Source organism: Oncorhynchus clarkii, chromosome 19 (assembly GCF_045791955.1).
Source record: "Oncorhynchus clarkii lewisi isolate Uvic-CL-2024 chromosome 19, UVic_Ocla_1.0, whole genome shotgun sequence".
NCBI classification, from domain to species: Eukaryota; Metazoa; Chordata; class Actinopteri; order Salmoniformes; family Salmonidae; genus Oncorhynchus; species Oncorhynchus clarkii.
In genome coordinates this window covers 28,866,031-28,886,290 of record NC_092165.1, presented here as the reverse complement: position 1 = coordinate 28,886,290, position 20,260 = coordinate 28,866,031, and the positions used below count along the sequence as shown (strand labels likewise).

Sequence of the window (20,260 nt, the reverse complement as noted above, 5' to 3'; positions counted from 1 at the left end):
TGCACTGTAAAGGGAATAGGGTGCCATTTGGGACACATTGGAGTGACAGGGGCGAGTCAAATGGTAGATGAGGAAACACTATGCATAATAGCAATCTATTTTACCCTGTCATTTTATAATCCCGACAGGTTTATAACCATAGCGATCATACAATTAACTTCTGTGCCTATAGCTTATACTGGGTGGTCTGGAGGCAGAGCGGTTGTGTGGTGGTATCTGGGCAGGGTTTAACCCTCTCTGCTCCCTGTCTGCTCTGTGTTCCACTCCCAGCCTTTATCTGTAACAGATAGATAGCAGAGCCAGCTAGTAGGATCTCCTCCGCTTCCCCCCTGTGGATTATACATGGAGTTGTTTACTGCCTTTAATTCTGCTAGCTGGCACACACACCCACAGACTCGCCAACACACACAAACACACATAAATACGTACTCACCAATGCACATACTGGCTGGCATACACACATGACCATGTACATATGCACGTGGATGTGCACACGCATGCATACACAGCGGGCACTCTGTCCGAGAGCAGCAGATTACAGTTGTGTGAGGAGTGAGTGACTATTTGCAGTTTACAGTCTAGCTGAGCTCATTTCAGTCGATGTTTATTTGCCTACTACAATGCTGTAATGCCTTTTGTAAGGAGAGGCCATATTATATATTTTTTATAATACGTATTTGGATTGAGCCCATCAGTCGTCGGTTTGTTGTTTGACTTTTCTCAGGCATCAATCTGGGATTGGGATACATCCTGCTGGAACACGGACATCCTGGATGAGGTAAAACAATGCTTTCAGATCAGATGAAAAATATTGACCATTTAGATTTTAAATATATTCATCATATCGACCATTAGATATTGTCCTTGATGTTATTTAAAAAAAAAGAATGAAATCATTATTGATGATCTGATACAGCAAACAATAATCCCTATTAGATCATGTTTTTGTTACCCAGATTAGTTTTTCATCCCATTACACTATCTTTACGTGATCATACCAGACTTCATTTGGTACATAGAGATGAATGGCTTTTTATCTTAGATTGCGTGTTGGAGGTTGATGCACTATTTTTGTGATTGAGATAGAGTTTATCATTTTTAACATTTTAACCTGAGTGTGTAATGTGTGTTGGGTTGCACATTAGTGATGTGTGTGCTCGTGCGTGCGTGCATTTGTGTGCGTGCGTATGCATGTGTGCGTCCATGTGTACACGTGTGTGTTTAATGTTAGTATTCTGTGTGTTGTGTTGACAGTAGTGAGCAGTGATGAGTGACAGGGAGGCAGTCCAGGCCCATGTCCTTCTGTCATCACAGGGCCACCAGACAGCCCTCCACCGAGCAGCCATGGTGGGGAACAGTGATATCATAGACGGACTCATCAAGGGAGGCTGCGCTCTAGACCTGCAGGACAAGGTGAGGGAGAGAAATGTCTCTGAATCTGGATCTGTCCCAATACAGTTGAAGTCGGAAGTTTACATACACCTTAGCCAAATACATTTAAACTCAGTTTTTCACCATTTCTGACATTTAATCCTAGTAAAAATTCCCTGTTTTAGGTCAGCTAGGATCACCACTTTATTTTAAGAATATGAAATGTCAGAATAATAGTAGAGAGAATGACTTATTTCAGCTTTTATTTATTTCATCACATTCCCAGTGAGTCAGAAGTTTACATACACTCAATTTGTATTTGGTAGCATTGCCTTTAAATTGTTTAACTTGGGTCAAAGGTTTCGGGTAGTCTTCCACAAGCTTCCCACAATAAGTTGGGTGAATTTTGGCCCATTCCTCCTGACAGAGCTGGTGTAACTGAGTCAGGTTTGTAGGCATCCTTTGCACACACTTTGCACACACTTTTTCAGTTCTACCCACACATTTTCTATGGGATTGAGGTCAGGGCTTTGTGATGGTTAATCCAATACCTTGACTTTGTTGTCCTCAATTAAGCCATTTTGCCACAACTTTGGAAGTATGCTTGGGGTCATTGTCCATTTGAAAGACCCATTTGCGACCAAGCTTTAACTTCCTGACTGATGTCTTGAGATGTTGCTTCAATATATCCACATAATTTTCCTGCCTCATGATGCCATCTATTTTGTGAAGTGCACCAGTCCCTCTTGCAGCAAAGCACTCCCACAACATGATGCTGCCACCCCCGTGCTTCACGGTCGGGATGGTGTTCTTCTGATTTTTCCTCCAAACATAACAATGGTCATTATGTTCAAACAGTTCTATTTTTGTTTCATCAGACCAGAGGACATTTCTCCAAAAAGTATGATCTTTGTCCCCATGTGCAGTTGCAAACCGTAGTCTGGCTTTTTATGGCGGTTTTTGGAGCAGTGGCTTCTTCCTTGCTAAGCGGCCTTTCAGGTTATGTTGATATAGGACTCGTTTTACTGTGGATATAGATACTTATGTACCTGTTTCCTCCAGCATCTTCACAAGGTCCTTTGCTGTTGTTCTGGGATTGATTTGCACTTTTCGCACCAAAGCACGTTCATCTTTAGGAGACAGAACGCGTCTCCTTCCTCAGCGGTATGACAGCTGCATGGTCCCATGGTGTTTATACTTGTGTACTATTGTTTGTACAGATGAATGTGGTACCTTCAGGCATTTGGAAATTGCTCCCAAGGATGAACCAGCCTTGTGGAGGTCTACCATTTTTTTTCTGAGGTCTTGGCTGATTTCTTTTGATTTTCCCATGATGTCAAGCAAAGAGACACTGAGTTTGAAGGTAGGTCTTGAAATACATCCACAGGTACACCTCCAATTCACTCAAATGATGTCAATTAGCCTATCAGGAGCTTCTAAAGCCCTGACATCATTTTCTGGAATTTTCCAAGCTGTTTAAAGGCACAGTCAACTTAGTGTATGTACACTTCTGACCCACTGGAATTGTGATACAGTGAATTATAAGTGAACTAATCTGTCTGTAAACAATTGTTGGAAAAAGTACTTGTGTCATGCACAAAGTAGATTTCCTAACTGACTTGCCAAAACTATAGTTTGTTAACAAGAAATGTGTGGAATGGTTGACTCCAACTTAATTAAGTGTATGTAAACTTCAATCACCTTCAACTGTATATAGTGCATTCGGGAAAGTATTCAGACTCTGACTTTTTACACATTTTGTCATGTTACAGCCTTATTCTAAAATGGAATAAATTCATTTTTTCCCTCTTAATCTACACACAATACCCCATAATGACAAAGGTTTTTAGAAATTTGTGCAAATATACAGTGAAACGTGTTTACATAAGTATTCAGACCCTTTGCAATGAGACTCGAAATTGAGCTCCGGTGCATCCTGCTTCCATTGGTCATTCTTGAGATGTTTCTACAACTTGATTGGAGTCCACCTGTGGTAAATTCAATTGATTGTACATGATTTGGAAAGGCACACACCTGTCTATATATAAGTTGTTGACAGTGCATGTCAGAGCAAAAACCAAGCCATGAGGTCGAAGAAATTGTCTGTAGAGCAGTGTCGAGGCACAGATCTGGGGAAGGGTACCAAAACATTTATGCAGCATTGACGGTCCCCAAGAACACAGTGGCCTCCACCATTTTTAAATGGAAGAAGTTTGGAACCACTAAGACTCTTCCTAGAGCTGGCCGCCCGGCTAAACTGAGCAATCGGTGGAGAAGGGCCTTAGTCAGGGAGGTGACCAAGAACCCAATGATCACTCTGAAAGAGCTCCATAGTTCCTTTGTGGAGATGGGAGAACTTTCCATCTCTGCAGCACTCCACCAATCAGGCCTTTATGGTAGAGTGGCCAGACAGAAGCCATTCCTCAGTAAAAGGCAATTCACAGTCAGCTTGGAGTTTGCCAAAAGGCACCTAAAGGACTCTCAGACCATGAGAAAAAAGATGCTCTGGTCTGATGAAACCAAGATTTAACTTTTTGGCCTGAATACCAAATGTCAGATCTGGAGGAAACCTGGCACCATCCCTACGGTGAAGCATGGTCGTGGCAGCGTCATGTTGTGGGGATGTTTTTCAGCGGCAGGGACTGGGAGACTAGTCAGAATCGAGGGAAAGCTGAACGGAGCAAATTACAGAGAGATCCTTGATGACAACCTGCTCCAGAGTGCTCAGGACCTCAGACTGGGGCGAAGGTTCACCTTCCAACATGACAACAACCCTAAGCACACAGCCAAGACAAAGCAGGGGTGGCTTCGGGACAAGTCACTGAATGTCCTTGAGTGGCCCAGCTTGAACCCAATCAAACATCTCTGGAGAGACCTGAAAATAGCTGTGCAGCAAAGCTCTCCATCCAACCTGACAGAGCTTCAAATCAAATCAAATTGTATTGGTCAAATACACATGGTTAGCATCAATTAATGCGAAATGCTTGTGCTTCTAGATCCAATGCAGTAATATCTAACAAGTAATCTAACAATTTCACAACAACTACCTGATACACACAAGTGTAAAGGAATGGGACCGAGAGACTGAAAAAGGAACGGCATGGAAGAGCACCAGTAAGCCAGTGACTCAGCCCCTGAAATAGGATCCCTACTGGGATCCGATCCATTGTCCTGGGTGGTGGTCCAAAACAGAGGATCCACCTCGGGAAAGTCGTATTCCTGGCCGTAATGTTGGTAAGTTGACGTTGCTCTTATATCCAATAGTTCTTCCCGGCTGTATGTAATTAGACTTAAGATTTCCTGGGGTAACAGTGTAAGAAATAATACATAAAAAAACAAATACTGCATAGTTTCCTAAGAACGCGAAGCGAGGCGGCCATCTCTGTTGGCCCCATCCTTTGAGAGGATCTGCACAGACGAATGGGAGAAACTCCCCAAATACAGGTGTGCCAAACTTGTAGCGTCATACCCAAGAAGACTCGTGGCTGTTAATCGCTGCCAAAGGTGCCTCAACAGCGTACTGACTAAAGGGTCTGAATACTTATGTAAATGTGATATTTCAGTGTTTTATTGTGAATATATTTGCAAACCATTCTTAAAACCTGTTTTTGCTTTGTCATTATGGGGTATTGTGTGTAGATTGATGAGGAAAGAAAAAAATATGTCGTCAATTTTAGAATAAGTAACAAAATGTGGAGAAGTCGAGGAGTCTGAATACTTTCCGAATACACTGTAGGTCCCCATGGGCCCTGGTCAAATGTATTGCACTATAGAGGGAATAGGGCACCACGTGGGACACAGACTCTGAATGTCACATGAAGGAATCTGAAGCAATGTTACTGAAATGTCACTGAATCTTCAAGTCTGAAGACAAAGTCACATTTCCTTAATTTAATGTACAGGAGGGCCAAAAATACAAGCATTCACAACACAGGGAGGAATGTAATGTACCTGAACTGTATTAGCAATCTATATGAGGTCCGGGCAGATTAATTAAATTACATTATTAGAAAAACAAATGTTTCACTCCTTCTAATGACAGTGCTTTACGTCTCGCTGTTTCTGATAGGAAGGCAACACGGCGCTCCATGAGGTCTCATGGCATGGCTTCTGTCAGTCAGTCAAACTGTTGGTCAAGGCTGGAGCTGACGTTCACGCCAGGAACAAGGTACAGCAATTCAAATGTGACCAATGATGGTAAAAATCATTAGGACTGAAATGTTTTTCTGTCTGGTGCCTGACAGGTTTTTCATGCCACTGTCAGATTGCATCCCAAATGGCACCCTATTCCCTATGTAGTGCACTCCTTTTGAAGTAGTGCACCATAATAGGGTGTCGCTGTAATTTTTTATAAAAATACACATACACCGGATAGGTGCAGTGTTGTGTCACAGGGTCAGTCATAGTAGTACAGCGCCCCAGATTTGGTATAATTTGGTATCTTACATGTGTGATTTAATGAAAGTTAGATTTTTATAGTATTTTTTAAAAATTTGGCACTCTGCATTTTCCCTCGCTATTGGCCAAGTGGGACGCGACTGTCCCGCCTATCCCAGAGAGGTTAAGTGCCTTGCTCAAGGGCACATCAACAGACTTTCCTCCTTGACGGCTCGGTTCTGCCACACTAGGCTTTGTGTGTTTGTTCTTAGGCAGGAAACACAGCTCTCCACCTGGCCTGTCAGAATGCCAATGCTCAGAGCGCCCACGTGCTGCTGCTGGGAGGCTCCAGACCAGACATCAAGAACAATGTGGGGGACACCTGTTTGCATGTGGCAGCACGCTACAATCACCTGGCCATGATCAAGATTCTGGTGGGCGCCTTATGCTCTGTTACGGAGAAAAACCAGGTAGGTCCCAGCTTGATTTATATTGTTACTACAGCTCCTTTCACGTCATTGATTACTTGTTTAGTTTGATGCCACAGTAGAGTTTGTGTCCAGTCAGTGAGAGACTGTGTCCAGTCAGTGACTGCTCAACTCTGGGTAGAGGTAACCTTTACATAGATGTAGGATCAGCTTATCCTGCCTAACCCTAGGGGGGTGGGCTCCTTTGACTGCTCTCACACCTATAGTCAACTCTTCCCTGTGCCCAGCTAGGGGATAGGGTTAGGGTTAGTCACCTGTCTGTTTCCTATACCCCAGCTAGGGGACACTGCTCTCCATGTGGCGTCTGCCCTAAACCACAAGAAAACTGTTCAGCTCCTCCTGGAGGCAGGGACTGATGGCAACGCACGAAACAACGTAAGTGGATGCATCTCAAATGCTACTCTATTACCATACAGTGCTGTACTTCTGACCAGTGTACTATATAGGGGGGTTGCATTTAAAAGGAGCATTGTCAACAGCGCAGGGACCTTGTCAGCAACGCGACCTTTCAATTAATTGCTGTGTGTTCCAGGCAGGGAAGACTGCCCTGGACAAGGCCAGAGACTACAACCACAAAGACGTGTCTCTCCTGCTGGCCAGAGCTCCTCAGGTCAGCATAAGATGTTTCTTTGGACATAGACCAATGGCACACTGATCTGATACACATTACGAGCTGATTCTGGCATCAAAACACCTGTTAGTGAACTTACATTTCCCTCCAAGGGTGACAGTTTATTAAGGAGTATAAAGAGTGCAGATGATTACCCAGCGCCTCGATGAGTAGTCAGTTTTTCCAGTCGGTAATCCAGTCTGTTCTTCATTTTATGCACCTTGGATGGACTGTGAGGTAGCAACAGACAGTATAGTTAGTTTTCTACTCTCCTGTGCTTTGGTCAGGTTCAATGTTTCACTAGAGAAAGGATGGTGAGGAAGAAAAGGGACCGGCTGAAGGCAGAACGCAGAACCCAGTCTGTCACTAGAGAAGAAATTCTGCCCAACAAGGTAAAGGCTGTCTGGGGGTAAAATTAGGCGGTGTATATTGACAGGTAAAAAATGGATGACAGTAGACGGGGGTATGCCAACCCAGTGTTAAATATGATGTTTACATTATTTGTGCCTCTTGAGTTATTAGGTTGGGGTAAAGCGGAAGTCGAACCTTCATGGACCTTTGTGTACAATTGGACAATAAAGTTATATTCTCCTTCACCTCTGCCTCCTGGCTGTTTCCTTCATCAGGACAGTGGGTACATGGCTGAGGCGTCTCACGGTAGTGAGCGTAGGGCCAGCAGAGCAGGGCTGCCTCACCATCATCACCACCGCCTTCACTACAGTAAAACATCAGTCACCCCAACCAGCCCTTACCACAGAAGGAGAAGACATAAGCTTTTCAAAGAACAGGTGCTTAGGGGTGTCTCAGGGGATTGGGTTGTGAGGATGAAGACCATTTCTGTTCTCTGCAAGATAATTGACAATGAAGTCTCCTTCTTCCAGGCCTTGGCAGAGGATACTCCGAGAAGAAGAATGAATGGCCATCCCGAACTCCACAGGAAGAGCAGACTGTGTACACATGATGAAGCCCCTCCGCCTCACAACGGCAAAACCTATCAGCTATACACCCTGTACCGCGACAAGGACGGCAATGTCAAACAGGTCAGTCACCACGCTGCAAAATTCCGATCATTTCCAAAATTCCCAGGTTTTCGTGAAACCCCAGATAGAATATTACATTACCAACTTTTTATTTCCTCTTGAAGTTATTGAAATGTTACAACCCTAGGGGTGGGGTGTCCATAACTGAAGTGGTAGTAGTGGTACGGTACAGTACAGTAGAAGTATTGTTGTTGCTGTTGATATTGGTAATATAAGAGATTTAGAAAGAAACCAATGAAAGAAATCTAAAGAAAATATGTAAAACAAATATCACAATTATACATGATTGTGTCGCCTGGTCAGGCCCCAGCCAATGGCTGCCACTGTAAGCCCCTGATCAAGAGGCTAGAGGGAGAGCTGAACGCCACTAAAGAGGAGATGAGGACACAGATGCTGACGGTTCAGGAGCAAGTCTATACTAGGCTTGGGAGGATGGACCGCAAGAGCATACACCAGGCCTGTCTGCTACCAGTCAATTCAATTCAACTTTGTTGCACACATGGCTTTTTCTGTCTCATACAGAAAGACAAACTGCAAATACAGCCTGTAAACCACTCGAATTTGTGTGGACATTTGTGTGGAAATGACATGAATGACATACAGATGTAGCATCTTAATTTGATCACTCTTTTGTGGCTGAGAATTTTCCTGCACGGCAGGAAATGCAAACTTGTCGTGTATTTGAGGTTTGAAAGGCTTCTAAAGTTTGTCATATCCACTTAAAAATGTCCGACTTGATTTTCTGCAACCAAATCTTTTTGTAAATTATTTTTTATCACCATATTCCCCCTATAACGCAACACTTTTGAATGCTATTTGAGATGCAACCATGAATTATGTTTGACTGATAGCTGCTGTTCGGCGTTGTGTTGATCAGATCAAAGTGCTGGACATGTTGACCCAGGAGAGGGTGGCAGCAGAGAGGATGGAGTGTCTCTACAGGATGGACCAGACAGCTGCCCAGGGCAGAGAGGAGGCACAGAGGAGACAGGTATTGTATTACATGGCACAACCACACCCTTATATACCTTCTATAATCATCCCAAATGGCACTCTATTCTCTATACAGTGTACTCCTTTTAACCAGGGCCTTATTCACCCTTCGTAATAACGTCTGAAACGTATTCACAACATCTCTAACTAACATCTTCACTAACCCACATCTTCTGAAAACATGACAACATGTATTTCTGGTGTTCATTTACACACCAAGCAGGCAGCAGTCACCCTAACCCCTATGTTTCTCTGGTTGTCCACACACCAAGCAGGCAGCAGTCACCCTAACCCCTATGTTTCTCTGGTTGTCCACACACCAAGCAGGCAGCAGTCACCCTAACCCCTATGTTTCTCTGGTTGTTCACACACCAAGCAGGCAGCAGTCACCCTAACCCCTATGTTTCTCTGGTTGTTCACACACCAAGCAGGCAGCAGTCACCCTAACCCCTATGTGTCTCTGGGTGTTCACACACCAAGCAGGCAGCAGTCACCCTAACCCCTATGTTTCTCTGGTTGTTCACACACCAAGCAGGCAGCAGTCACCCTAACCCCTATGTTTCTCTGGTTGTTCACACACCAAGCAGGCAGCAGTCACCCTAACCCCTATGTTTCTCTGGTTGTTCACACACCAAGCAGGCAGCAGTCACCCTAACCCCTATGTTTCTCTGGTTGTTCACACACCAAGCAGGCAGCAGTCACCCTAACCCCTATGTTTCTCTGGTTGTCCACACACCAAGCAGGCAGCAGTCACCCTAACCCCTATGTTTCTCTGGTTGTCCACACACCAAGCAGGCAGCAGTCACCCTAACCCCTATGTTTCTCTGGTTGTTCACACACAAAACAGGCAGCAGTCACCCTAACTCCTATGTTTCTCTGGTTGTTCACACACAAAACAGGCAGCAGTCACCCTAACCCTATGTTTCTCTGGTTGTTCACACACAAAACAGGCAGCAGCCACCCTAACCCCTATGTTTCTCTAGTTGTCCACACACCAAGCAGGCAGCAGTCACCCTAACCCCTATGTTTCTCTGGTTGTCCACACACAAAACAGGCAGCAGTCACCCTAACTCCTATGTTTCTCTGGTTGTCCACACACAAAACAGGCAGCAGTCACCCTAACCCCTATGTTTCTCTGGTTGTTCACACACCAAGCAGGCAGCAGTCACCCTAACCCCTATGTTTCTCTGATTGTCCACACACAAAACAGGCAGCAGTCACCCTAACCCCTATGTTTCTCTGGTTGTTCACACACCAAGCAGGCAGCAGTCACCCTAACCCCTATGTTTCTCTGGTTGTCCACACACAAAACAGGCAGCAGTCACCCTAACCCTATGTTTCTCTGGTTGTCCACACACCAAGCAGGCAGCAGCCACCCTAACCCTATGTTTCTCTGGTTGTCCACACACCAAGCAGGCAGCAGTCACCCTAACTCCTATGTTTCTCTGGTTGTTCACACACAAAACAGGCAGCAGTCACCCTAACCCTATGTTTCTCTGGTTGTTCACACACCAAGCAGGCAGCAGTCACCCTAACCCCTATGTTTCTCTGGTTGTCCACACACAAAACAGGCAGCAGCCACCCTAACCCCTATGTTTCTCTGGTTGTCCACACACAAAACAGGCAGCAGTCACCCTAATCCTAACCCCTGGGTTTGCGTCCCGTTGATATTTTAAGTAGAAATTGTGCACCATTTTTAAATATCTTTTTTAAAGGCTGTTAAATTAGCTGATGTGCCTTTTTAATATAGATCACATGGAGAATTTAATAAATCAGATTTTTAATATGAATAAAGACATTCAGCATTTTGACATGTTCCTCCTTTGTGACTTCTAATATTTCATCCCACTTAATCGCAACATTTCTCCAGGTTTGTAAAGCCCTAGTTATTTTGTTGCTTTGACAAAGTCATTTCTGAAAATTATTATTTAGTTGATGGGATTAGTGATTCATTTACGTCTGTCCCTCATTTTAAGGTCAACCCTGTTATGTGAACTGAATTCTCATTTTAATGTGTAGAAACTATTATATATAAAATAAATAAAAAATTGTCTCTAAAGAAAAATGTAACATCTAATAGTAAAACTATAGTGTAAAAGCAGGTGAGCTGGTTGTACTCTTTTTGAACATGTTTTGTGGTGGAAAAGTGAGCAAGTCGAACACAACATGTCAACCCAGTTACTCACAGATAGACAGGCTAGAAATGTTTTAATGATAAAACATTTTGGGTGAAGCTTACTTTCAATTGTCTCTCCCTGTTGCACACAACAAACTTCCTTTACCGCGCCTAAGGATTAATGGCTGTTTCGAGGTGAAATCCTCAACCATGTTACAGTCAACCCTGTTACTTTATTTGGCACTTAGTATATTAATATTCTTATTTAACCACTTAACCACTTTAACCACCAGACAAATAGTTTTTTATGAAGTTGAACATGTGCTCTTTATGACAGAATGTTAAAATTAGGTGAAATCAAAAGTTACACTACCCAGAAGGCACACAATTTGTCTCTCTGGTGTTCACACCCCAAGCAGGCAGCAGCAACCCAGGAGTTGAAGAGGTGGTGCATGACTCAGATCCAGGATATGGACCTCCACCTCCCAGCCCACCCCCAGTACTACAAGCTGCTCCCCTCTCCGTCTGTGGAGCAGTCTGTGGGGGACGATGGAGACTCAGAGTGCCTCCCCCTGCTCTCTGTCTTCTCTGGGGACAGCAGCAGCTCTCTGGCTAACTACGTCAACCTGCTGTCATGCCCTTCACCCTCGCCTTCAATCACCCACAATGCGCCACACAGTCCGGCAATGGAGCAGGGCCAGGGTCAGGGGTCGGGCAGGAAGTACTTTGAGCTGAAGCTGGACAGATCACCAGGTGGGTGTTAGGAGGAGCATGAAATGAGAATGAGACATGGGAAGGTGGTTCCAGAAATCAAATCACAAAAACAAGCTCCATTTCTCGTTCCTCCCTTCTCAGATGACGACCAGAACACTACTCTTCTCCCTCTGCTAGCTCAACGCCATCACCCAGGAATCCTCCTGAGCTCTACCGCCACCCGGTGTCAGCATCCAGAACTGCTCAACAATCACATTCCGGGGCTGATCTGGGATGGCTGCTCCAGCAGTGTCAGCAGCAGCCAGTCTCCCACCAGCAACTGGAAGCAGGGCCGGGGCCAGGACAGCCATGGCTGGCACCACAAGAAGCACCTCCGGGACCGGATCAGGACGCGCGGCCTGATGAGACCACCCAGTGTCGGGACCAGGACCCTAGAGTTCTTCATGGACAGACCCCCTGAGCCCACATTCAGTCAGGAGAGAAACAACCTACACGCCATGGAGGTAACTGATGACAAGATAGCTGTGGTGAATACTATATCAATGGCTTCACATTGCCCTCTGGTGGGCTGTGGACCAATGATTCCTTTTCACTTGGATTCTGGGACGGGGTTGTGTTTGGAGAAGGGGTAACTTCTTCTTCACTCACTTCATGTATCTTTGTTGCAGGTGACCCAGAGGTTCTTTGAGACAGTGTCCACTCAGCTGGAGTGCTGGTATGAGAGGAAGATCCAGGATGCCAAGCGGCAGGCAGAGCTCAGGGCACAGCAGGACAGGGCCGAACTCCTGCAGCGAATTAGAAGCCTGGAGGAGGAGCTTGAACAGCTCAGGATGACCAATGGGAGCACAGACAGTTGATGTCAACCGGGCTGACATCATGAGTTTGAGCAGAGGAAGAGATGAAGCGAGAGGGTTTACTTTGCCCAAAATCTGTCCACGAAAATAAGACCGCAAAGTGAGGATTTTTTTATGGAGGACAATGAGTCGAATTTGGATAAGAAAAACTTGAATTGCTTACTTGATCAAATAAGTTTCAAAATGGTTAGGTTGTTATGAATGCATTGATATAAGTGAACGCATGTGGCATTTCGGAAACCTAATGTTTTTTTAACTTAATCTGAGTTGTGCCTTTTGTTCACACGTGTATCTGCCCTCTCATTGGCTAGAATAGTCCCACCTGATCTCGACTCCTTTGGCCTGCCTTCCATCAAAGACAATACAGTGCTTCCATCTTTGAGGACACTCATTTCCAATGTTAGTGGTCACTCAACTATCTTGTCAATATAATAGATTGTCTTTGGTTTGACCCTTACCTTAACCTAATTGTAACCCATTTGAAAATGAAATATCACATCTGCTACGTCCCCTTTGTTTTTCCCATTTATTGCTTATACAGTGCCTTGCAAAAGTATTCAACCCCCTTGGCGTTTTTTTCAATTTTATTCCATTACAACCTGCAATTTAAATGAATTTTTATTTGGTTTTCATGTAATGGACGTACACAAAATAGTCCAAATTGGTGAAATGAAATGAAAAAAGATTAAAACTCAGAAAAGTGGTGAGCGCATTTGTATTCACCCCCTTTGCTATGAAGCCCCTAAATAAGATCTGGTGCAACCAATTACCTTCAGAAGTCACTTAATTAGTTAGATTGCACACAGGTGGACAATATTTAAGTGTCACATGATCTGTGACATGATCTCAGTATACATACACCTGTTCTGAAAGGCCCAAGCAAGCAGCACCATGAAGACCAAGGAGCTCTCCAAACAGGTCAGGGACAAAGTTGTGGAGAAGTACAGATCAGGGTTGGTTTATAAAAAAATACCAGAAACTTTGAACATCCCACGGAGCACCATTAAATCCATTATTAATAAAATAGAAGAATATGGCACCACAACAAATATGCCAAGAGAGGGCCGCACACCAAAACTCACGGACCGGGCAAGGAGGGCATTAATCAGAGAGAAAACAAAGAGACCAAAGATAACCCAGAAGGAGCTGCAAAGCTCCACAGCGGATATAGGAATATCTGTCCATAGGACCACTTTAAGCCGTACACTCCACAGAGCTGGGCTTTACGGAAGAGAAAAAAGCCATTGCTTAAAGAAAAAAATAAGCAAAAAAGTTCACCAAAAGGCATGTGGAAGACTCCCCAAACATATGGAAGAAGGTACTCTGGTCAGTTGAGACTAAAATGTAGCTTTTTGTCCATCAAGGAAAACTCTATGTCTGGCGCAAACCCAACACCTCTCATCACCCCGAGAATACCATCCCCACAATGAAGCATGGTGGTGGCAGCATCATGCTGCGGGGGTGTTTTTCATTGGCAGGGACTGGGAAACTGGTCAGATTTGAAGGAATGATGGATGGCACTAAATACAGGAAATTCTTGAGGGAAACCTGTTTCAGTCTTACAGAGATTTGAGACCGGGACGGAGGTTCACCTTCCAGCAGGACAATGACCCTATGCATACTGCTAAAGCAACACTCGAGTGGTTTAAGGGACACATTTAAATGTTTTGGAATGGCCTAGTCAAAGCCCAGACCTAAATCCAGTTGAGAATCTGCGGTATGACTTAAAGATTGCTGTACACCAGCGGAACCCATCCAACTTGAAGGAGCTGGAGCAGTTCTGCCTTGAATAATGGGCAAAAATCCCAGTGGCTAGATGTGCCAAGCTTATAGACACATACCCCAAGAGACCTGCAGCTGTAATTGCTGAAAAATGTGGCTCTACAAAGTATTGACTTAGGAGGGGGTGAATAGTTATGCATGCTCAAGTTTATTTTTTTGGTCTTATTTCTTGTTTGTGTCACCCAAAAAATATTAGTAGTAGGCATGTTGTGTAAATCAAATGATACAACCCCCCCAAAAAATCAATTTTAATTCCAGGTTGTAAGGAAACAAAATAGGAAAAATGCTAAGGGGGGTGAATACTTTCACAAGCCACTGTAGCTGCTCCTATGCAGCATTTCACTTTAATATGGGTTACTACGTACTCACGACTATGAGTGATGTGTTTTCTTTATGGATCCTTCCCGACTACTCCTATAGGCCTGAGATAATATGCGATACTACTACATTATATTCTGGTAGGTTGTATCTGACAAAGTCAGACAAATCCTGGTTAACTTTTTGTGAAATTTTTTTTTACAGTTTGTATTTTCTTTGAAAACACAGCAACAACCAATAAAACCCACTCCGAGCATGTGTTTTTCCTTTCATTTGTACCTTTTCATCTTTGCTAGTTTCTTTCAATCTTTCCCAAATACAAATGTCATGGAACACACATTTGAAAAAAGGATCAATCTGAACACTAAAAACATTTACATCTCATACTTAGGTTAAAAGGCTAAAAATGGAACGTACAACTCTATAACACACTCTTACAATGCCGAACTGTAAAATCCTACTCGGGTCCCTGTGTCGTGGTAGAGTTCTGGGTTCTGGTTGGCGAGATGGTGGGCTTGTGTTTCTTGAGGAGGGTTTTGATGCTGCTCTTGGTTGGCATGGCAACACCGTTGTATATGAGAAGGAAGCCAAAGAGCAGCAGGCCTCCCAGGATGATGGCTGCCATGTTGTTGACGAGGTGTTGGGTTGGGAACGCCAGCGGAGGCTCGTCTACGTAGATCTACCCGTATGGAAAGAGAGAGAAAGGGAGAGCGAGAAAGGAAGGATAGAAATAGGTGAGGGCCGGAGGTTATCTTGCTCTTCCTCTTTTTTTATTCGTTACTGACTTCAGTGTAAAAGCTACAAGGTTCCTCACCTGTACCTCCTCCACCAGGTCACACAACACAACTCCAGGAATGACAGAGATACGGAAGTGGAAAAGCTCAGAGCCCTGTGGAAAATAATGGTGGTGGTTGTTAGGTTGGAGAAATATTATATTTATAACATTGTCATAATGAAACCCCAGATGGAAACTGCTATTTCATAGCACAATTCGCATGACTGAAATGACAGTATGTCTATGCAGATGTTTTCAGATTACACTCAACTGTTTTACAATTTATTTTCAGTTTATGTCATATAGTCAGGGAGACTGTAGATGATTTACATATAGGCTGATCTGCAGTCCTTCTGGGTTGTAGAGATTGTTCTTTAGACTGTCTTCAAGATATTGTCTCATCCTGTCCATGGTGGGGGTGGCATGGGTCCCTACCAACACAAAGGATGGGAAAAGACTGGTTAACAACAGAGAATGTGTGTTTCACTATAGTGCACTAGAGACCTGCCCATTAGGCAACATTTTGCAAGGGAAGTCATGATCACACCCTTTTCTGATTGAAATCAGTTTTTTCTGGTTGAAAAGATGACAGAAAATATGTATTTTTCACATTTTAAAGTTGCAATCCTGAATGGTGACACTGCCACGTCCGTTTGGGATATTACAAAAACACATATGTTTTTAAATTTTTAATTTGTAGTTTTTACCCCTTTTTCGCCCCAATTTAGTGATATCCAATTGGTTGTTACAGTCTTGACACTGTGCCCGCTTAACCCGTAGGCCAGCCGTGTCAGCGGGATCGAACTCGGATCTGTAGTGACGCCTCTAGCACTGCGATGCAGTGCCTTAGACTGCTGCCCCACTCGAGAGGCCCCAACAACAAAATACGTTACTGCAAACAACAAACGCTGTTTTTTTCCCGACTCGGACATCATTTGGGGGACCGAGTGGCACAGCATTCTAAGGCACTGCTTCGCAGTGCTAGAGGCGTTACTACAGAGCAACCCGGCCATGATCGGGAGTCCCATAGGGCGGAGCACAATTGTCATCCGGGTTAGGGAAGGGTTTGGTCGGGGTAGGCCATCATCTTAACTGACTTGACAAGTTAAATAGATAGAACAGCAGAATGTGTACTGCAAATTATATATTTTTTACTCGACGCACCTCGCCTCCATTTCAGCCACAAAACAAAAACAAAGGTGCTGGGGCGGACAGTGGTGCTGTTTCCCCTAAAGCTGATTCCATCTTTAAAAACATCCTTATATTGCAAAACCTTCTGGGATGAGACTGACCAGTGACCTTCCAGCTGGTCCGGTTGTTGACCTCTGTGACAGTAACAAAGTAAGGAGAGCAGAGCGGGTGGTCAGCGTGGTTGGTTCTCCTCAGGAACAGGGTGATGTTGAAGTCAGTCACAGGAAACGTTAGCCTCAGCACCTACAGTACAACACAGAGGACATGGGAAAGACTAAAATACTTTTTAACCAATATACGATTTTTATATGATTTCATTCATGTTCGCAGCCGACAAGACTGAATTATGCAGAATGCACAGTTACATTAAGACAATACTTTAATATATTCCACTAAGTGGTACTAAATATGAGTGTATAGCATATTCAATATTGTTTTGTGTTATAAATGTTACAATATTTAATGTATAGTACCAGTCAGAAGTTTGGACACACCTACTCATTCAAGGGTTATTCTTGATTTATCTATTTTCTACATTGTAGAATAATAGTGAAGACATCAAAACTATGAAATAACACATATGGAATTTGCTTATTGAAGCTGTTCTTGCCATAATATGGACTTGGTCTTTTACCAAATAGGGCTATCCTCTGTGTACCACCCCTACCTTGTCACAACATAACTGATTGGCTCAACGCATTAAATAAAGAAATTCCACAAATGAACTTTTAACAAGGCACACCTGTTAATTGAAATGCATTCCAGGTGACTACCTCAGGAAGCTGGTTGAGAGAATGCCAAGAGTGTGCAGAGCTGCCATCAAGGCAAAGGGTGGCTACTTTGAATAATATTAAATATTTTTTGATTTGGTTACTACATGATTATTTCATAGTTTTGATGTCTTCACTACTATTCTACAAAGTAAAAAAATAACATGTCCAAACTTTTGACTGGTACTTTATATGTAATTGTTTTGTTTTCGGAAGACATTGATGATTGATCACACTGATGCAGATGTGTACCCTCTGTCTGCAGTCAGAGTTGATGGCTAGAGGAGAGACTTTCAGTATGTCTGTGCAGCCACATTCCTCTGCGGACCTTTTCCCTGCACACTGCTTATACCGACCAGAGTTCTGGAGGAAGGCACACAATTTGTCACCCACAGACACTATGTATCACAGCTTACACCCAATGCGAAACACAACACAGAAGCACACATAGACACTTGGTTAATAAGTTACACTGCACAACAATACAAGACTTGCTCAGCTTGGAGACAAGGTAGTGCTGACGTGCGTGAACCTCGTGACCTGTGCTCACCTTGGAGATGGGGTAGTGCTGTCTGGGGCGGGGATGACTTGGGTCAGCGTTATAGATGTTGTCTGAGGTTGGGATTAAAACACCTAGTTGGGAGGGAGGCCGGTAGTTCACCTGAAGCACACACACACACGCATCTCATTATCTGCACACAGGTCAACTAATAAAACATTGATCGCATGCCTGTAACCCAGTGTGTCTCTATCTCTCACAGGCAGGTTGAAGAGCCTCTTGTTGTCCATGTGATCCTCTGGATCCGCGTGGATCCATTCGTGGTCACTGATTGGCTGTTGGGAGACATAGACGATTTGGAGTCCCTCGGGGCAGGAGTTCTGTAGCGTGAAGGTGAAGGAGGAGGACCTACACAACAGAGAGGCTTCTGGGATGTATACCGTCACTGTGGTGGTTGCCTAGGGGCAGAGGGAAAGATATCACAACACAATACAATGGAGGAACAGACTTCAGACAACTGCATTCAGCAGGGTTGGGGTTCTTTCAATTAAAAAAAATGGATTTGGAATTTCAGGTAAATTCCAGAATTGAGTGAATTGAAATGGAATTGACCTATACCCTGATATACTGTATGCAACTACAAAAAATGTTTATGTTATTATTAGTCTATATAGGCAAACGCGAGGATGATATGAGGGTGATTTGGAGTATTGGGGGTATACCTTCTTGCAGAGGTGACTGAAGGCGGTGAGGGTGAGCATGTGGTTGTTGGTGTCGTCCCAGGAGTGTCTGGCTGTGACTCGGATGGCCAGAGGGTTGGTCAGAACCACACGCATGAACTTCTTATGGTACACCATGGACAAAGCTGCACACACACAGGTTTTGTTAGAACGAGAGCATTAAAGCTGGACTCCTTAAGTGGTGAAACTGTTTGGGATATTACAACAAAGAAGTTACTGCAAAAACCAGACATCATTGAACACGCGTGACAGAACAGCAGAATAATTCAACACAAAATGACCACACTGAAGGAGGCCCTGTTTCCCCTAATGCGGATTTCAATCTTAAACTATAGACTACCCTTTCAAAAGAATGTAGACAGTGATACACAGTGAATAGGAATTGGTGTTAGGTTCTAATTCTCAGACTAAAAACTCGGACACTATGAAAGCTTAAACCAAGTGTATTCTTCCCCGGAGGAATCAATACAGCTGCATTAGACAAAGACGTTGTTCACACAAGCACTGATATCTAACCATTTCTCCTAGGCTGAGTCTCCTCCTACACATCTGAACAAACATGGCATCTTTACTGCTAGGCAGGAAACGAAGTAATACGGCCATAAACTTTTCTTTCTGCCTTAATGTGACCTGACCTCGACCCCCTTCATCACTAATCCATGGCTCTCTCCCCTTATCAACGCCTGCCACATGTGATCGCTTTCTCTGCACTCAGCACATTCCAAGCTTAATTGCTGTAGTGGAAATGTCCTGTATTTACCAAATCATGAAAGCAAACCACCACACAAGTCAGAGTTATCATAAAGTCCATCTTTAATTATATGAGCTCCATCACAGCCCTGTGACTCTCAGATCAATTCAGTGTCTATAAATGAATTCTCTGAGAGTCCTTACAAAACAGTTCTTAGTATCATTTATAGCCAAGACACACCCATCTCAACTCACATGACGAATAACAGATCTTAGGAACATTACAAAGGAAGACTTTACTTGAGAGAGGAGTATCCCATAGCCAGACAGCATTAGCTATAAATTATCGTTCAGTTTGCTCTCCTAAAACGAGGTTCTCCTTCTCGTTCTTGGTACAACATAGTACCAAGACATTAGGATATATATCAATTGTCATTTTAGACACTGCCATTTTGGACAAGCTCACGGAGACACAGTGACTGGCACACATACATTGTGGAGCCAATAGATAATTGGTTCCCCCTCAATCAATCCATTCACATGGTTTAAAATATATGTCTACATATGAAGACAAGCTTGACCCCTCCCCTCTCTGCGGCCCAAGTAACTGAACCCTGACAGAGAACAGATAACTGCAACCGGCCAACAGTATTATCCAAAAATAGACATTCTAATGACATATCTCACATAAGAATGCAATAAAATAAATAAAACATATTATTTATAAATGTTACCTAAATAATTCTGATTCCGCCACGACATTGCACACACTATATACCTTCCTCCCACAGATAACCATTTACTTCTGGTGTAGACCCTCTAAACCCTAGCACTCAATATTTCAATAGGATACCTGATAATTAACCCTATCCCAAGTTTAGGAGTTAGTACCCAGAATCCATCATTGGTAAGAACCCAGACACCACACACCT

The 20,260-nt window shown here is 43.7% G+C and overlaps 2 protein-coding genes across 3 annotated transcripts in view; one reads left to right on the top strand and one right to left on the bottom strand.

Moving 5' to 3' along the window:
- Nucleotides 1-381: 381 nt before the first annotated feature.
- LOC139374199 (ankyrin repeat domain 6a) lies at nucleotides 382-14,919 on the top strand. Of its 2 annotated transcripts, none has more exons than XM_071115217.1 (15): nucleotides 382-552; nucleotides 725-778; nucleotides 1,255-1,413; nucleotides 5,441-5,539; nucleotides 6,021-6,218; nucleotides 6,513-6,611; nucleotides 6,769-6,846; nucleotides 7,134-7,238; nucleotides 7,473-7,634; nucleotides 7,728-7,886; nucleotides 8,190-8,342; nucleotides 8,764-8,877; nucleotides 11,412-11,748; nucleotides 11,851-12,212; nucleotides 12,378-12,751. In XM_071115217.1, the coding sequence occupies exons 3-15, from the start codon at nucleotides 1,267-1,269 to the stop codon at nucleotides 12,564-12,566; spliced, it is 2,202 nt and encodes a 733-aa protein (XP_070971318.1). In that variant the 5' UTR covers nucleotides 382-552; nucleotides 725-778; nucleotides 1,255-1,266; the 3' UTR covers nucleotides 12,567-12,751. The 2 variants fall into 2 exon arrangements, with proteins under 2 accessions (XP_070971318.1, XP_070971319.1); XM_071115218.1 differs by having other exon boundaries at nucleotides 402-552; nucleotides 11,415-11,748; nucleotides 12,378-14,919.
- Nucleotides 14,920-15,091: 172 nt separating this feature from the next.
- The window catches only part of LOC139375013 (cation channel sperm-associated auxiliary subunit beta-like), a 39,304-nt gene continuing 34,135 nt past the window's right edge, over nucleotides 15,092-20,260 (bottom strand). The window contains exons 21-28 of the mRNA XM_071116373.1: nucleotides 18,621-18,763; nucleotides 18,159-18,356; nucleotides 17,950-18,060; nucleotides 17,652-17,762; nucleotides 16,731-16,872; nucleotides 15,769-15,869; nucleotides 15,478-15,552; nucleotides 15,092-15,342 (exon numbers count right to left, since the gene is read on the bottom strand). Coding sequence (XP_070972474.1) covers nucleotides 15,121-15,342; nucleotides 15,478-15,552; nucleotides 15,769-15,869; nucleotides 16,731-16,872; nucleotides 17,652-17,762; nucleotides 17,950-18,060; nucleotides 18,159-18,356; nucleotides 18,621-18,763 — 1,103 coding nt within the window. The 3' untranslated portion in view covers nucleotides 15,092-15,120. The remainder of the gene's footprint in view (nucleotides 15,343-15,477; nucleotides 15,553-15,768; nucleotides 15,870-16,730; nucleotides 16,873-17,651; nucleotides 17,763-17,949; nucleotides 18,061-18,158; nucleotides 18,357-18,620; nucleotides 18,764-20,260) is intronic.

Bases quoted from the DNA above. Each gene is read 5' to 3' on its own strand.
- LOC139374199 (XM_071115217.1), top strand. From the start codon at position 1,267: ATGAGTGACAGGGAGGCAGTCCAGGCCCATGTCCTTCTGTCATCACAG. The intron at 5,540-6,020 runs GTACAGCAATTC...GTTTGTTCTTAG, and splicing joins ACGTTCACGCCAGGAACAAG to GCAGGAAACACAGCTCTCCA. The intron at 8,878-11,411 runs GTATTGTATTAC...TCACACCCCAAG, and splicing joins AGGAGGCACAGAGGAGACAG to CAGGCAGCAGCAACCCAGGA.